The 15,574-nt window shown below is 38.6% G+C and overlaps 1 protein-coding gene across 4 annotated transcripts in view; it reads right to left on the reverse strand.

The window, feature by feature from the left end:
- Positions 1-15,431, reverse strand: part of LOC117416071 (vesicle transport through interaction with t-SNAREs homolog 1A-like) — a 119,558-nt gene extending 104,127 nt beyond the window's left edge. For 2 of the 4 annotated variants that reach the window (XM_034027110.3, XM_034027107.3), the window contains exons 1-3: positions 15,200-15,429; positions 8,684-8,742; positions 8,272-8,382 (exon numbers count right to left, since the gene is read on the reverse strand). In XM_034027110.3, the coding sequence (XP_033883001.1) occupies positions 8,272-8,382; positions 8,684-8,742; positions 15,200-15,293 (264 nt within the window). In that variant the 5' untranslated portion in view covers positions 15,294-15,429. Of the gene's footprint in view, positions 1-8,271; positions 8,383-8,683; positions 8,743-15,199 lie in introns of all 4 variants that reach the window. The other 2 variants (XM_034027109.3, XM_034027108.3) reach the window with 2 other exon arrangements.
- Between the last annotated feature and the right edge of the window lie 143 nt (positions 15,432-15,574).

Consider the following 15,574-nt stretch of genomic DNA (forward strand, 5'->3'; position numbering starts at 1 on the left):
GTTTTTTGTTCAATTTAAAAATGTACAAAAATATCTGATGTGAAGGTCACTAATTTAAATGGACATGGGGTTGATGTATGTAAAAAAATAAAATAAAATACATCACAGTTTTAGGATGCACTTGTGGAAGTAGCCGTCTGACAAAACCGAAACATTTTCCTTGAATGCACAACAAGCCCAATAATATTTGACAGAAGGTGTGCAGTACTTTATTTTGCTTGTCTATAATAAAACATCTGGGAGGAATTTGACAAAAGTCCTTGCATTCATAAACTTTTTGGCAATACAGCATAATTGATCTTAGTTGAAATACCCAGTGCGATGTGACACAAGAGATGTTTTACAACGTTAAAAAAAAAAAAAAAATAACTAACATACACTGTAAATGTATTCAGAGCAAGTTCACTGTAAATTGTTCTTTCTTAAGGCATAAAAGCAGATTAAACCCAATATTAGAATATGGAAGTAGTTATGAAGTGTAATGAAAAATCAAAGCTCTTTTGCTCGACATTAAGACATTGCAGTTTCAATACCACTATCTGCTGTGAAACAAAACAGAAATGCATGCGAAAAAATCAATAGAAAGTGCCAGTGGATAAGGCATATGAATAACCAGAGAAGGTCCTAGTCAGATCAGACCAGTATCTTCTGACAGGCAGTGGGGAATAAAGTGGGACTTCCTGGGTCAGTACATGAGAAAAGGGGAGATTAGAGGGAAATGGAGAAGGGATTTCTGGGGGGTGCTTACATACAGAGACCTGGTAAGTAGGGGCCCAATTTTCCATTAGCCTGTGGCTACCAACATATGGTTCAGTGAACTGTACCCTGAAAGAAATGCTTTACAAAGTTTAACCCTTCGCAGACTGCACACCAGGCATTCATATATGCTTGTGTTCCGCTGCATACAAGAAACCCCAAGCTTTGCATTGCAATACAGTAGTATGCAAAGGATTTAACCACATCATTAGTGGAAAATATTTATACCTTCCACAGATGGCATTTAAAAGAATTTGATTATTTGATTTACAATCACTAGTTATTGTGGTCAACGCAACTGACTGTCACATGCAAAAAAAAAAAGATTTGTTAGCTGCATAAAAATAGAATTAAATATATATGAAAACATATATGTAGTGACCACATTTATATTTAATCAGAACCTGTGATAGACAGCTAATTTGTGTGTGTGTGTGTGTGTATATTATATATATATATATATATATATATATATATATATATATATATATATATATAATTAGACCGCAGAGAGTTAACATAATATACAAACTTCCATACAATAGTCAATAAATAAGAGCTCATGTTGAAATGCAAAAGATGAGAAGAAAAAAATGCAAGTGAGAAATACAGCAACTAATTCTCATGGCTCATTATGTGAAACTACTTCAACAAAAAGCACATTCATTTTGATTTGTACGTTTTTAATTTTTTATTCACTTTTCAAGTTGTGCTGTAAATAATTTTGCACTAACAGTGAGTAAGCTTGCAATTGTTGGAGCTACAAATGTCAGAGTTTGAGCAGCGGTTTGAAGCAACCAAATTCATAATGCATTTCATAAATAGTTTATGATTTTATACTTAAACCAGCCTGGCAAATCAAGATTTTTGTCACCTTTTCTAGTCCTGCTTGTCAGTTACCACTGTCTGCTGGTGCCACATGTCATTTCCAGTTTACACTTAACTTTTCAATAAGCCTGAAGGCGGATACAGAGCTTGTAGAGGGAAGAATATATTAATGAGACACAAAAGAACATCTTTTCTGTTATCAGGAAGAGACTAACAGGTTTGTTGGAGTTGTGATTTCACTCCAAATTGAATCTCTTTATTTCTGGGAGCAGTAGCTCTTTTCACTCATTCAAGAAAAAAAGAAAAGATCTAGTTCTACTGTATCCCCCTTCAGCCTCATCACACTTATGACCTATAGATCATATCCATCCAGCATTGCGTAGAACTTAGGACTTGGAATCAGAGGGTCACCTGGGCATTGCTCGGCATAGGTTTTTGTCTTAGAAAAACAGGAGTTAACTAATACAGTAGGAACAATGCATTCTGCCCATTTAAATAGCATGCATACAATGCATTTCATGTAGTTTGTAGGCTTTCTTCACATGACACACCTATATTTAGCGCATAAAAACATGACCCAGATTTGGAGGAGGTATTTAAAAAATTTAACTTGATACTTACAGCAAAGTGCCAAAATTTACCGAAGCTCAGTAAGTCAACAATTAAATGCTTCTTTAAAGGAAAACAAAACTTAAAAATGTGTCGGGCTAATGCCTCTTCATCACATTTTTAAACTTACTGCATAAACAACAACTTTGTTAAACTTTGGCTTGCCTCAAAGATCAACACCCAGCATTCAAATCTTTCTCTGTATACATATGTCTGTGTTTATAGTAGAAACTGTATTTATATTTAAAAAAAAAAAAAAAAACATATATTGAAAAGTGTACTGAAAGAAACTGGATGCACACGTCGTTTGTGGTTTTAGTTTGTATTAAATAAGAAATATTATGGTTTGAATAAACCAACTTTGTTTTTATTATGAATGTATTTATATAGACACACACACACATTGCAATCATAAGAACATATGTGTTATGCACACGTATGTATGTATGTATGTGTGTATATATATATATATATATATATATATATACACACACACACATACTGTTTACATCATGTGTACACTATGTATGCATAGACAGTACACACATATATGGATGAATATTTCAAAAAGGACTGCTTTTGTTTGCAGCCCAATCACTTTTTTTCTCCTTTCAAATAGAGAGAGGGGAGGAAAGAAGAGGAAAGAAGCTGTCAAGCAAGTTTCCAAAGCAACCTTCTGCTTTTTTCTACAGGACTGCTCTTGGACTGCTTTTTGTGGCTTATTTGGGGGGGGGGGGGGGGGGGTGTACTGCCAAATTTTTTAAACAACATCACCACCTGCTGGCAACACAGCATTGACGCTTAACAGCTATTCATTTCTTTAAGTCACGTTCCACGTACCATATCAGGGGCAGTATGACATAATTCCCAGAATCAGAACTCTTGAGATGTCTACCCTCCAATACGACTCTAAGGGCTCCTCTATCACAGAATAATATGAAGCAATGCTGCTGTCTGTTTCCATCACCTGTATCCTTTGGATTGACTTGAATGGAATGAAGAAAGCTGTTAAGTGCAGGTACTCAGGAGAAGCTTAAAGCAAAGGTCCAAACCAGGTAAAGGGAGATTTACAGAACTGGAGAAACAGAATGGTTCTATGACATGCTTCTCAAACTGACTTTCAGCCAATGAGCTGTGGTCTGGCGGATAATGCTGGGGTTTCCTACCAGAGGTACAAAGACAACTTTTCTTTTGGGTTAGGAGGGTTCAAATTTAAACTTGGTCCAAAAAAAACTAAACCAAACACATGGCTTTTTGTTGTTGTCTTTTTCCCTTTTTAATCCAATTCGTGGCCCTTTTGTTCTGTAGCTTTTTATTGTAAACCATAAGTGGGACTCCACTGTTGGATCACTGTCAGATTGCAGCCACAAGAAAGCAGCTGTATTGACTACACAATGCTAACATTTAGTCAGCGCCATAATTTGGCAGGTAGCCTTTTCAAACAAACTGTGAGCTGCTAATTTGGAAAGTAACATTTTTACAGGCTTCACGGTGCTCACGTCTATTTATTACAGAATAAGTGAAGCCCACTTAGAGCAGCCCAGTCTTGCCAAAGCAAATAAACTAATCTAAAAATGTTAAACAAATGCTGGGAACAGTGCAATCCAATAAGGTTTTTGGAGCTTAGCCTCCTGCCAGAAACCCCTATAAACATCCATGCCTTCTAACCTCACCACTGTTTTTCTTGCCTCTCAGGGGCTGAATAATAAACACGGTATATTACAGTGAATATTATTCGCATAGTAGTGTTGAGAAAACACTTCATTCCTCTAAATAAGGGTTGTACAGTAGTACATAACTGTGCTCTAAATATTGGTACTATCAATGATAATGTTATTTGTTAAATAGAGGTGGCAGTTCATATTAAAAAGGGGGTGGGGGGTTGGCTGTGGCCTTGGACCGCATAAAGAATAGTCTACATTTTCCTTTAATAAAGCGTCAGCTAGAGTTTGCATTTTGCTATAAAAGGAGTATTTGGAATGCAAACTATATGAATGATATGTTTCTGGAACAATTTTGCAACTCATATTTTTGCCTGAATAGCTTCCAGTCAACAGGTTCTATTAAAAAAAACTCTTGTGATTACTGAAGAAAGCTGTGCTGTTATTAAAAAGATTGCTGTGAAGGCTCAGCCAGGTGCATTGGGTCACAAATAGAAATATGCCAAGATCTGAAGCACTCGTTGTTGCTATTGTGCCTGCTCAGAATCCCCTCACACATATTGGCCATATAAAGCAGATACCAGGTTTAATATATTAAATCCTGTATTTTTTGAGATTTTAAAGGGAAGTGGTACAGAATTTTAGGAAGCGTTCATTTATTTCTACAATAAAAGTTGCACTTTGGTACACACTTTGAAATATATAACAAATAATCTTACATTAAAACAGCTACAGTATCACTACTGTACTGAAAAACCCAGACAATGTAGCTTTAACAGCATAGTCAATAAGCTTCTAAATAGATAGATGGGGCAATCAATTCCACAGTAAGTGATTACCAGCAAAAAACAATAAACGCATGTATGCTGAGAAATGGCTTCAGAGCGTTTAAGGACTATAGGAAGAACACACTATCCTCTATCATTCATATACTATATTAATGTTGCCTGCGCCATCCACTATCCCAGTGGATATTAAATGTTTCTCTTCATGATTACTGTTTACCATTAAGTTGCAATGATACTGCAATTTATTAAGTCAATCAGAAAAAAAAAAGGATCACAATAGAACTAAAGCAACCCAGCGGGCCTCACAGGGGAGGTCCTGTTGCAGAATGTGCAGTTGGGTGAAGGTCAAATGGTCTTACCTATGCAAGCTCCTAATACCTTACAATTACAACTGGAGATGCCCGGCTAAGTGAACTGAGCAAGTGGGGGAATAAAAACACGGCCAAGACTAACACCAGTAGTCATGTATACAGTGCTAAAGGGCTTCTCGTCTTTTTACTGTAAAGCAACGCTTCCACTCTGTGTAAAGCGCGGTCCTCCATGTTGTATGCAATGCAGCTACCAAGGGGCTGGATCCCAGCCAGGGCCTGGCTGCCAGCAAAAACTTTGTCACCTCCTTTGAACATCTGAAGCATGTTTACCCAATAGATTTCATTAAATTACACTTCCATTAGGAAGTGTACAATGTTGATACTTGTCTGCTAGATAAAAGGAATCGCTAAGAGGCATGTCACTCTGCTCCCCCAGCTGACTGCCATTTCTGGGCCAATCAAGAGAAGCAACTAGAACAATACTCTCCTTTTTTTTAAAATACAGTGTCTCCAAGGGCTAGCAGCTTAAACATTTCAATCCCATTATCAAAATGAACCCATCATCACGAGGCACCCATAGGATGTTACTTTAGAAGATTTATATTGAATCAATGGAGTTTGGGGGTCAGCTGTCATTGAGTGCTGAACCTTTGTTTTGGTTACACAGTCTAGTGACCCATACAAGCCCTGGCAAACATCAAATCTGGGTAACAGCAGTCGGGATATAAAAGGCCCACGCGTTAAACAGAGGTTATTCTCAGCTACTCAGGGTGCAGTTTGGATGTTGGTCAAAGTACCTTTTCCAATTGATTTGTTTAAGAGGCAATATAAATTGCTCTTAGTGCACAGATGTCGACAGCAATTATTCTCCACCTGACTACATTATGTCCTTACCCACCTATCAGCACAGAGAAAGCAGTGCAAGCATATATACTATAGTCTCAAAACACTGACACTTAGTAATCCCTATTGTTCTCTTAAACAGTTCCTGTTCTGTTTGGTTTCACTGGTGCCAAGGCAATCATTAGTGTGCAAAATATATATAAAGGCTATTGATTTCACCTTTTTACACTGAAAGAAAAACTTAAATACATTTGATGTGAATAAAATACATTTTGTATTAACACAATAGCATAGACACTACAATTAAATGAATGTAAAAAGAATGATATTTGCGAAGTATCTTTCTACTCAATTCTGCCTTGAGTTTGTGCTGTCTGATGGCAGCATCAATACTGTAGTGCTCCCCACGGGGGGGGGGGGGGGGGGGGGAGGAAATAAAGCTTTAGGTAGTTTGTGTTCCGAAGTTATGACAGAGGAGAGGCATGGAATCACCTATTACATAATCTGAAGACATCGATATTTACTGTAGATCTGGTACATTTGTGGAGCCATTATCTACCAATGTCCCCTGGTTTGTCAGTCATATTCAGGCGTTGCATTCAAATAACATGAACGTCAGTCAGTAACTTTAATAATAACAGTATAAGCAGGATCTAAAGCCTGTGCATACAATACACACTGTATCCCAATTCTTGTTAGAGGGTAGTATATGAGATATAAAGAGTTAATGTTTTTTTTGTTTTGTTTTTACAGTAGTTTTATTGCAAGCTCTTGTTACACTGTTAGCAATTTATGTCACCCAAACTATTTATTAATAGTATGTCATCTGCATATTCCTAGAATGTGGCTACAGAGTGGAGCTGTCACTAAGCTTTAAGGCTGTGTCAGTTTCTCCATGGATTTAAACAGCGGTTTTCATTTAAAATTGCAGTGTGCGTGGAAAGTTGGCAATTTCTTGTCAGGAGCTCCATGGATAAGTTAAATGAGGGTTCTGTTTAACTGTCAAAATAAAATAAAGCTATCAAAACAACTGTTTCTAGGACACAGAAATGAGACGCTGGAACCTGTCAGCTCATTTGTCACATATCTGTGAACCAGAAAAAAATATAAAGAAAACTTATATGCAAGGCTTGAAATTAGGGACAGTTCCTTTAACTCTTCTGCTGCGTTCTAACTTTAGCCAACACTGTAATTTTACAATGTACATGCAATTCATTTAAAAAGGGGTGGATCATTTTCCTAGCTATGCATTTACTACATGTGGTGTGTTACTGGTCCAGAATGATGGTAAAGCCAATATCTGTATTTAAAACCCAGTATTGTTTAGCCAGAAATCCAGGTCAGGCAGGCTCTCAGAGATTACAGACTGACCATCGTACCTGGGGTCAATTAGAATTAGAATTAAAATTACAAATTACAGCACCATTGTTTGCTGAAGTTACAATTACAATTATATTTTTGTTCAGTTCCAATTATGCTGCAGTAATTACAATTTATACAAAAAAAGTAACATAAACAACTACACACATGTTTACTCTATTCTAAATAACCACAGGTACAAATACAGAAACATGCTACATTACTTTTATTTTTTTAAGTAAATGAGCTCACTGAAAGGGTTGTAAATATGAGAATAATGATTGCTCAATGTAAAACACCACATGAAACTGTGAATGATTAAACGTTTGTGTAATTGATCTGTAATCAATCAATTATATGTTACAATTACACAGTGCCACTGTTCAACTACATTTATGATATTGTAATTTAAATCAATTACAAATTACACAATTACACTGTGCAGTTGAACCCAGGTCTGCTGACCACTGACATTTAGAGAGAGCAGTCTCAGGTTCACTGTGTTCAGTTTCTACACAGCTCTCATTTTGTTGTTCACATGTTATACAGGATCCAGTTGCACCATTGTAACAAATAAAGATCCTGTATGCAGAAATGAAACATTTCTGCTACGTCAGCCCAAGAGAAATCTGAACAGGCAGCTAACCTTAGCTAGTGGAAAAACTTGTGGTGCTCAGTTTCACAAAATCGACATTTTAAACTCTGATACTTGGTTTGAAAAGTATCTACTTGCTTTGCACGGGCTATTTCATTTCAATACAGTAGATTCAAGTTACAGTGGCCGTGTTTTTTTATTTTTTTATTTTGAAGGTATTGTACAAAAAACACTAATGTGACTCGGGTGCAAGACAGGAGCCGAGAGGTTAACCTACATGAAGAAATAACAAGACACTTGTGTGTATTTCAATGTGCAGCGGGTCGATTACATTGGAACATACATATCATATTATATATAACTCAACAGTGACATCTAGTGGTGGCACTGGGGTAATATGGCATGAGATAATGAATCACTAAATATGGTATCTAAGGTTGTTATGATGAAGCAGGCTCAAATAAAGGACACACTGTACAGTAACATGATTCACAGGTACTCAGGGTACACAAGGGACTCACAAAATCCTTCTCAAGTTTCTCCAGCTCCTGTTTGTAGCTCTTAAGCCTGGTGCTGTGCATGCCTCGACTCTGGACTGGGATCTCCCGCACCTCAAGGTCCATCTGCTCCAGCTAGAGGATTTAAATAAAGGAGAAATTTTACTTAATTGCAGTGAATTGTATAGGCATTTCAGAGAAATAAGAAAATACAAGTGCTTTTAAATGAAATAGCTTTTGTTCATTGCTTGGCATCTATGTGTGTGGCATTCCTAATTAAATTGAGTTCAGGAAGGGCTGAACATGTGTCTTTTACAGCAACTGTTATTACAAACACAGTCTATGTTTTTACAGTCATAAAACTTCAAACTACTTCTCTTTAACTTTTATGGTATCACTTGCACAGTGAACGCATCTCAGTAGTTCAAATACATACTAGCTCTCTGGCTTCTTCTAGTTGCTTCTCAACATTTACAACCATGTTCTTTTTCTCGTCTGAAAAAAAAAAAGACAATTAATTGTTAATCTCTAGATTCATTTCTGCTTTCTGCAGCAATTGAACATGCTCGTCAACAATTCACTGTTTAAAAAACAATCATAGCCCCCACAACTATCACATAACTTTACCATGCACCTACATAGATGTCCCTGCTTCAACAGGCACACACAGTTTAGTATCAGCTAAATCTGTTATTAGTGTAAATCTCAGAACAGAATCTGCACTCTTTACACTGTGACATAAAAACCAATGACATTAACAAACCCTGCAGAACGGTTAACTCAAATGGCATGCATAACTGTAACATGCTTTTAAACAGTAGTGAAATCAATAGCTTGACTTTAATTTACAGTATTACAGCAATAGCTTCAGTAATCCATAAATCAAAGTAAACCCCCACTGGTGTAGGGGCATTACCATACATACTTGCCTGAGAAGTGTTGGGTTAGCCTGTTTTGTTTCCCCAACCCCTATATGCTGTAATATCACCAAGCCTTGGGAAAGGTGGGGTTTAACTTTAGACAGCATTTATTCCCAACAGAGTGGGAGATTTGATCACTTTTGTGAACCCACATTTTTAAATCCCCCACTATTGGCCAAAACGGAGGGGTGATTCAAGCATACTGATGGAAGAGGCCCCTACCTGTTTAAAAAAAGACTGATAATAAACTCAATGACGTTAAAATCTCCAAATAAACAGCAGATCAAGTAGGTTATGAGAAAATGGGGAAGGCTGCAAAGATCCAGAGCTTTATTATCAGACATTTAGGCTACCAAACATAAGTTTGCAAGCTTTTTTAAATCACGTCCTTAAGGTTAAACAAAGTTAATTGGAAACATACTAGTTGATGTGAACACTATAAAACATATTTATTTTCCATAGGACATGCTTACTTATTTGGAATATGTACATTATTTTATATTTGGTGTATACAAAATGTGGCTAGTTGCTTCCAAGATACCCTATCATTGAATATTTCACGGGGCGGAGCTATGCCACCTGATAGTGTTTATTGACAGAGTTAGTAAACATATACACATGGAGAGAGGGGCTCCGCCTCTTCAAGGCCCAACATTTACTTGATCGATAGACACGATAAACAGGAGGGGGGCCACCGTCTTTGAGGTGACACGACATACCAAGAGGGGCACCGTCTCTGAGGTTACCCGACATACGAAGAGGCTCGCGAACCGGAAAGAAAACATAAAGTTAGTATTTGTTAAAACATATAATGCGTGGTGTTCCACCTCTTTGAAGCCCAACATAATAGAAGGGGGGGTTACGTCGCTGAGGAGACCCAACAAACAGGAGAGGGGCCACCGTCTTTGAGGAGACCCGACAAACACGAGGGATGCCACCGCTTGGGGACCCTCACATAGAGGCATCAGACCTGAAAGAAGAATCCCAAAAGAAACATACATGCAGATGGAAGGGTTTGGCCGGGGGTCCCCTCTGACTCATGGAGAACCCTCCTCTATGAGGTAAATGAAGCGGAGCTTAACAAAGGGTTGGAGAAAGTGGAATCACTAACCCCCCAAAAGATGGACCCCCGGCTCCCCGCTGACGCAACCAAGAGAGAACCGCCAATGCATAAAAAAAAACATTCGGACGAAAGAAAACAAACACTTAACGTGACAAAGGGGTTAGTAGACTGTACCCTAATGACTATGTGAAGACCCTCTGCACAGTGGAAAGAAAAAAAACCCTTTCTTTAATTTTATTTCTTAGGGGGAAATCTTTGGTGGCTCAGGCAGAAAGGTCGTCCCCACTCCGGACATACTAGCAATGGACTGATGTGCGGAGGATATTTCAGATGATGAAGAACGAATATAACTTTCAACTGCTGATGAAGTCCAGCGCCCCATATTTTTAATTAAATGCTGGTTAATATTGGCTTTTGCGGCTGAAGTAGCTGCCCCTATTCTAAATGAATGAGGAGTGTAGAATTGCGAAGGAAGACCTGCTCTGGATACCACAGTGGAAAGGTGTGTTGAAAACCAATGTCTTGATACAATGGACCGGCTTGAATTGATAAACAAAGGGTCGGAGGATGAAATGGCTTTGCGTTCTGCAATGTACTTCAACATGGAAGTGAAGGGACACAGAGGAGAGTTGATCTTAGAAAGTTGAATACATTGTCCTTGCCGCAGTTGATCTGTTTTTGAAATGCGAAGAAATAAGATGAAATGAGAATCTGGGATGAGCTTGAGGTCACTGCAGCGGATACCTAGGGTAGGAAAGCTGGCAATAGAAGGAACTGTATATTCAGAACATCTCAAAAATCCAAAAAATGCAGATAGACATATGACTTCCATAGTTAGATCATCAAATGGAGAAAAACAGCCGTGGTGGAAAATTGAAATCAATTTACTGAGAATGTCTATAGAAATAGGCAGGCGAGCAGAAGAAGGAGCCGGACAGCACTTGGAAATTCCTCGTAAAAGGAGACGAACCGCTGGAATTGATAACAGAGTTGGGGAATTGATGAACATCAAGCGAAATTGATGCTGAATTCCTGACAAATATAGTCTGATTGTAGCTGGTGCCAGATGTAGCGAGTCCTTTGCATGCACTATGAACGCCATGATCCAGTCCTGGTTGAATGGAGTAGGATTAATCCTGCTTTGTAAACAGAAAGTTACATAACATGCCCAACCTGTAGAGTACGAGGATCTGGTAGATGGGGCAAGTGCTGATGCCATGTAATCTTGAGCTGAATTAAGAAGTTTATTAATAGTTGGATTTAGTTGAAAATCAGCTGATTGAACTGTGGCGTTGCTGCTAGATATTGCAGAGCTGAGGGCAGCAAACTGTGGAATTTGGAAATCTGTAAACGGGAAAAGCATCAGCTGCATTATTAAAAATGCCCGGTAGGTGGCGAGCTAATATTAGGAAGTTATTAGAGACTGAAATCCATACTAGCCGCCGCAGCAATTGCATTATAAGAGCGGAGGAGGAACGTCCTTTATTTATAATATGTACTGTAGTTGAATTATCACAGTAAAATAGTATTGATTTCTTAGACCAGAGATGACCCCATAGCTGGGCAGCTATGGGGTATATTGGGTATATCTCTAGCAGAGCTGTGGATTTTAGATGAGGAGATATGTTCTCGATTTCCTCAGGCCATGTACTGCAAAACCATTGATTATTAAATAGACCTCCGAATCCCAGAGATGAGGCATCAGTAAATAAAGCCATATCGTGAGGAGCTTAAATGAAATCATCATAAAACATAGAGAGACCGTTCCAGTGCTGAATAAGCGCAGACCACATTTTAATGTCTTTCCTAGCTTCTGAAGAGATATTTAAATAGGAGTCCAATTTTTTTTCTGTTGATGCCAGCGCTAGCAGCCGAGATATAAACGTCCTCCCCTGTAGAATGATACGTATTGCAAAATTAAAGTAACCCAGAAATGAAAGCAGTGCCCGTTTTTTAATTGTTTTACTGATCTGAAAATCCTGTATGAGCAAACGAATATGGTTAAGTTTAGACTCAGGCAGGCGGGCTTCAAACTTTTCTGTATCTAGAATGATTCCAAGGAATTCCAAAGAATGAAGGGGACCGATTGATTTTTCTTCTGAAAGCGGAACTCCAACTTCAGAAAATAAGCTTTTAAGATTGGAAATCGCTTCTGCTGGTGCATCTGAAGGAGGAGAAATTACTAAAAAATCGTCCAGCAAGTGGAGCAAGAATGGGACATGATAGACATTAAGAAAAATCCAGCATAATGCTTCCGACAGGGTATCAAATATCTTCGGGCTGTTGCGGCAGCCGAAAGCCAATTGAGTGGCAAAATAAAACTTCCCTTCCCAGCATATGCCAAACAGGTGACGGAGAGAAGGATGGATTGGCATTACTTTAAATGCGTCTGATATATCTGCTTTTGCTAACCAGGAACCACGACCTGCTAATTTAATTGAATGTATTGTGTCTGCAATAGTGATGTAATGCAGGGAAAATTGATCTTGGGGAATTAATGAGTTAATGCTGCTGGTGCTTGACCCCCGTGGTGCTGATAAATCAATAATGAGACGCTTTTTTCCTGACATTTTCCTCGTGGCAATACCGATAGGATTAATTCTATATACTGGAAAAGGAGGAGCTAAAAATGGACCGACTATAAATCCTTTTTTAATTTCTTTTTCGATGAGAGACTGCACTGATTGTGGCTCTTGAGTCGCTGAATAAAGATTTTTCACAATTCTCCACAATCGACTACTCTATAGTCCAAGAAATCCGAAGTCGTCATTAATAGTGAAACAAGATTAATGTCCTTACCTTCGAGAATGATACGTCTGATTTGTGGAGATATAGTCTAGCTGCCGTTGGAGAGGAGGATCCGTATGTAGATGCGGTAGCAAGGTTGTAAATTGGAGAATCTGCTTCGCTGGCTGAAATTAGGGCTGGACCGGAAGAAGCTGTAGGCAGCGCTGCAGTATTTGATGCTGAAATTAATGACTGCCCTGTAGATTGTTTTCCCTGTTCCATAATAGACACCCTTTTTTCTAGATCCGACAGTTGAGAACTGACAGAAGATAGAGTATCGGAAAAAGGCTGCATAAATGATTTTATCTCGTTGAATATTTGCGAATGTTGGATTTCAATGGCTGGCTGCTGGTTAGCGGTGCTAGTTGTGGGGGTGGTTAGATCCGGAATAGACTGCCTGCTGTCTGTTTTAGGACACTGAATGGCTGGGCGCGGCTGATTATGTTTTTTCGGAGGAAAGACTGGTTCTGCTGAGACTGAATTGCAATAGAGAATGAAAAGAGACTCTCTATCACTCCCTGCCGGAATTGCATTACCGTTTTTAAGGAGGGTTTTTATCAATTTATTCATGGGCCAGTCCTTCCAAAACAATCGATCCGGAGGGGCGTCCTGAGGCCGAAGACGCTTGGATCGCCGCAGATTCGATGTTTGGGTGGCAGGAACGGTAGGCAACATTTGAACTGGAACCTGGTCGAGAGCCTGATCAGGAGCCTGATCAGATGTAACTGAAATACCAGAAGGGGAGAAAAAACGGAGACTGGATGGACCCTGGATTGAAACTGAAGGAGAATGATCTGTTAATGACAGAAAATCCTGGGAATCCTCTGAATCCGATGACAACTGCTGTAAGTACTCCATTATTGAGGTACGCAAAAGTAGATGGGTCTTGAAATCGCTTAGGTTTTAAGCCAAAAACGAAAAAACACAAGACAGCGAGGTAGAGGTGACTAATGTTTAAATAAGGTAGATTTAATTGATGACAGCAGATGATAGGTTATTGGTGCCTAGCTCCGCCCCCTGAACCCCACCTATAGGTTAACATGTGTAGCACACCATGTTGAATTTTGTGAGGTCTCTAGTTAGCTTTGTTTCAATAGCACTTTTGACCTCTAAATACTGCAATTTGCTGGTTGGTCCATTTTTATCACATTGGCCTACAGATCTCAGCAGTTCATGCTTTGTGGGTTTCACAAACTCAGACATTTTCAAATGAGTAACAGTAATCTGGATACTATACACATATGAACAGCGTGAGTGCAATAAACAGAAATGCATTACCTTCTGGGTCATTCCCATCAGAGCAGACTGTGGACAAATTCAAAACCTGACTGTAAAGGCTTTGAATTAACACTGTTTTCAGTCTTGTAAAATGGTATAGCAGTAATAGAGCTCTCGGAATGACACTCCATGGTACACCACATACCAGAGTGTTTGATTACATTTGGTATTAGGCTGCTTTTAATGTAATGGTTTAATTGTTTATTCATTATGCGTGTGAGTCTGTGTCTGTCTCCGTGTGATGAAAGCCCCTATAGAAATGTCAATTGCATTGTCCAGTCACCTTGCAGCAACCTGGATGCCTTACTGTATGTACTTGCTGTACAATTTCAACATGATCCTGACAGTTCTATTAGCTCATGCCTGGGCTTAGTTCATAAAACACATGCCTCTTAAAAGACTGAAGGGCTACACTGTCTCAGCTGTGTCAAGGGACATACAGCACAGGTATCTTCGGAATGGTTTAATGTATTGTATCTGGTGATACAGAAATGTACCGGCTCACTTGTTCTCCTAAAACTTGCAGTCTTACACCACCCTGCTGAGTTAGACAGCAGCCTAAACAGAGTTACAGACAGCTGTACAACAAAAGTAAAGCTGTTAAATGAATAGAAAGAGCTCAAACAGAACTCGAGTAAACGGATAAGGCGTTATAAATTCGTTTATTGTGTTGTTTTAAAAATATACAGCTTGTTTTTATTTTTATTTTTGTTATGTATAAACTCGCGATCAGAATTTCCAGTTAACCATCATATCGTACACACATGCATTGCCAACTCACATTTCGCTTATAACCTTTTTTTTGTTTTATTTTTTGCGCTAATTATAATTTTGGTTGCGCAGATGTTCAGCTGTATTGTTGTTGTTGTTGACTAACACAAGTCAATGCTCCCTGCTCCCTTACCTCCGCCCAATTTAGGAATCTTTCCAATCCTGCTCGTTATTTCAGCTGTCAGGGTCCCGAAATCCTGCTCGTATGTCTCAAAATCAGACGACATTTTGTTTTGTTTTTAATCTCAATATAAAATAAATCAGAAGGAATCCAAAATTTGTTTCTAAGACAGTAGATGTAAGCGTCACTTCCTGATAGGTACACCACAATTCTCGTCCGATGTGAAACTAGAACTTTTACTTAAGTGTCCCACTGAATGAAGTAACCAACCCACTGGCAAAATGAAAGCTTTATTTGCAAGCTACATGTGAATAATGAAGAGAATGGTTTATATTAATTTTAAAACATACATCCGAATATTCAGTTCATACTACTAAACATAAAAAC

This window comes from Acipenser ruthenus, chromosome 7 (genome assembly GCF_902713425.1).
Source record: "Acipenser ruthenus chromosome 7, fAciRut3.2 maternal haplotype, whole genome shotgun sequence".
Classification (NCBI taxonomy): Eukaryota; Metazoa; Chordata; class Actinopteri; order Acipenseriformes; family Acipenseridae; genus Acipenser; species Acipenser ruthenus.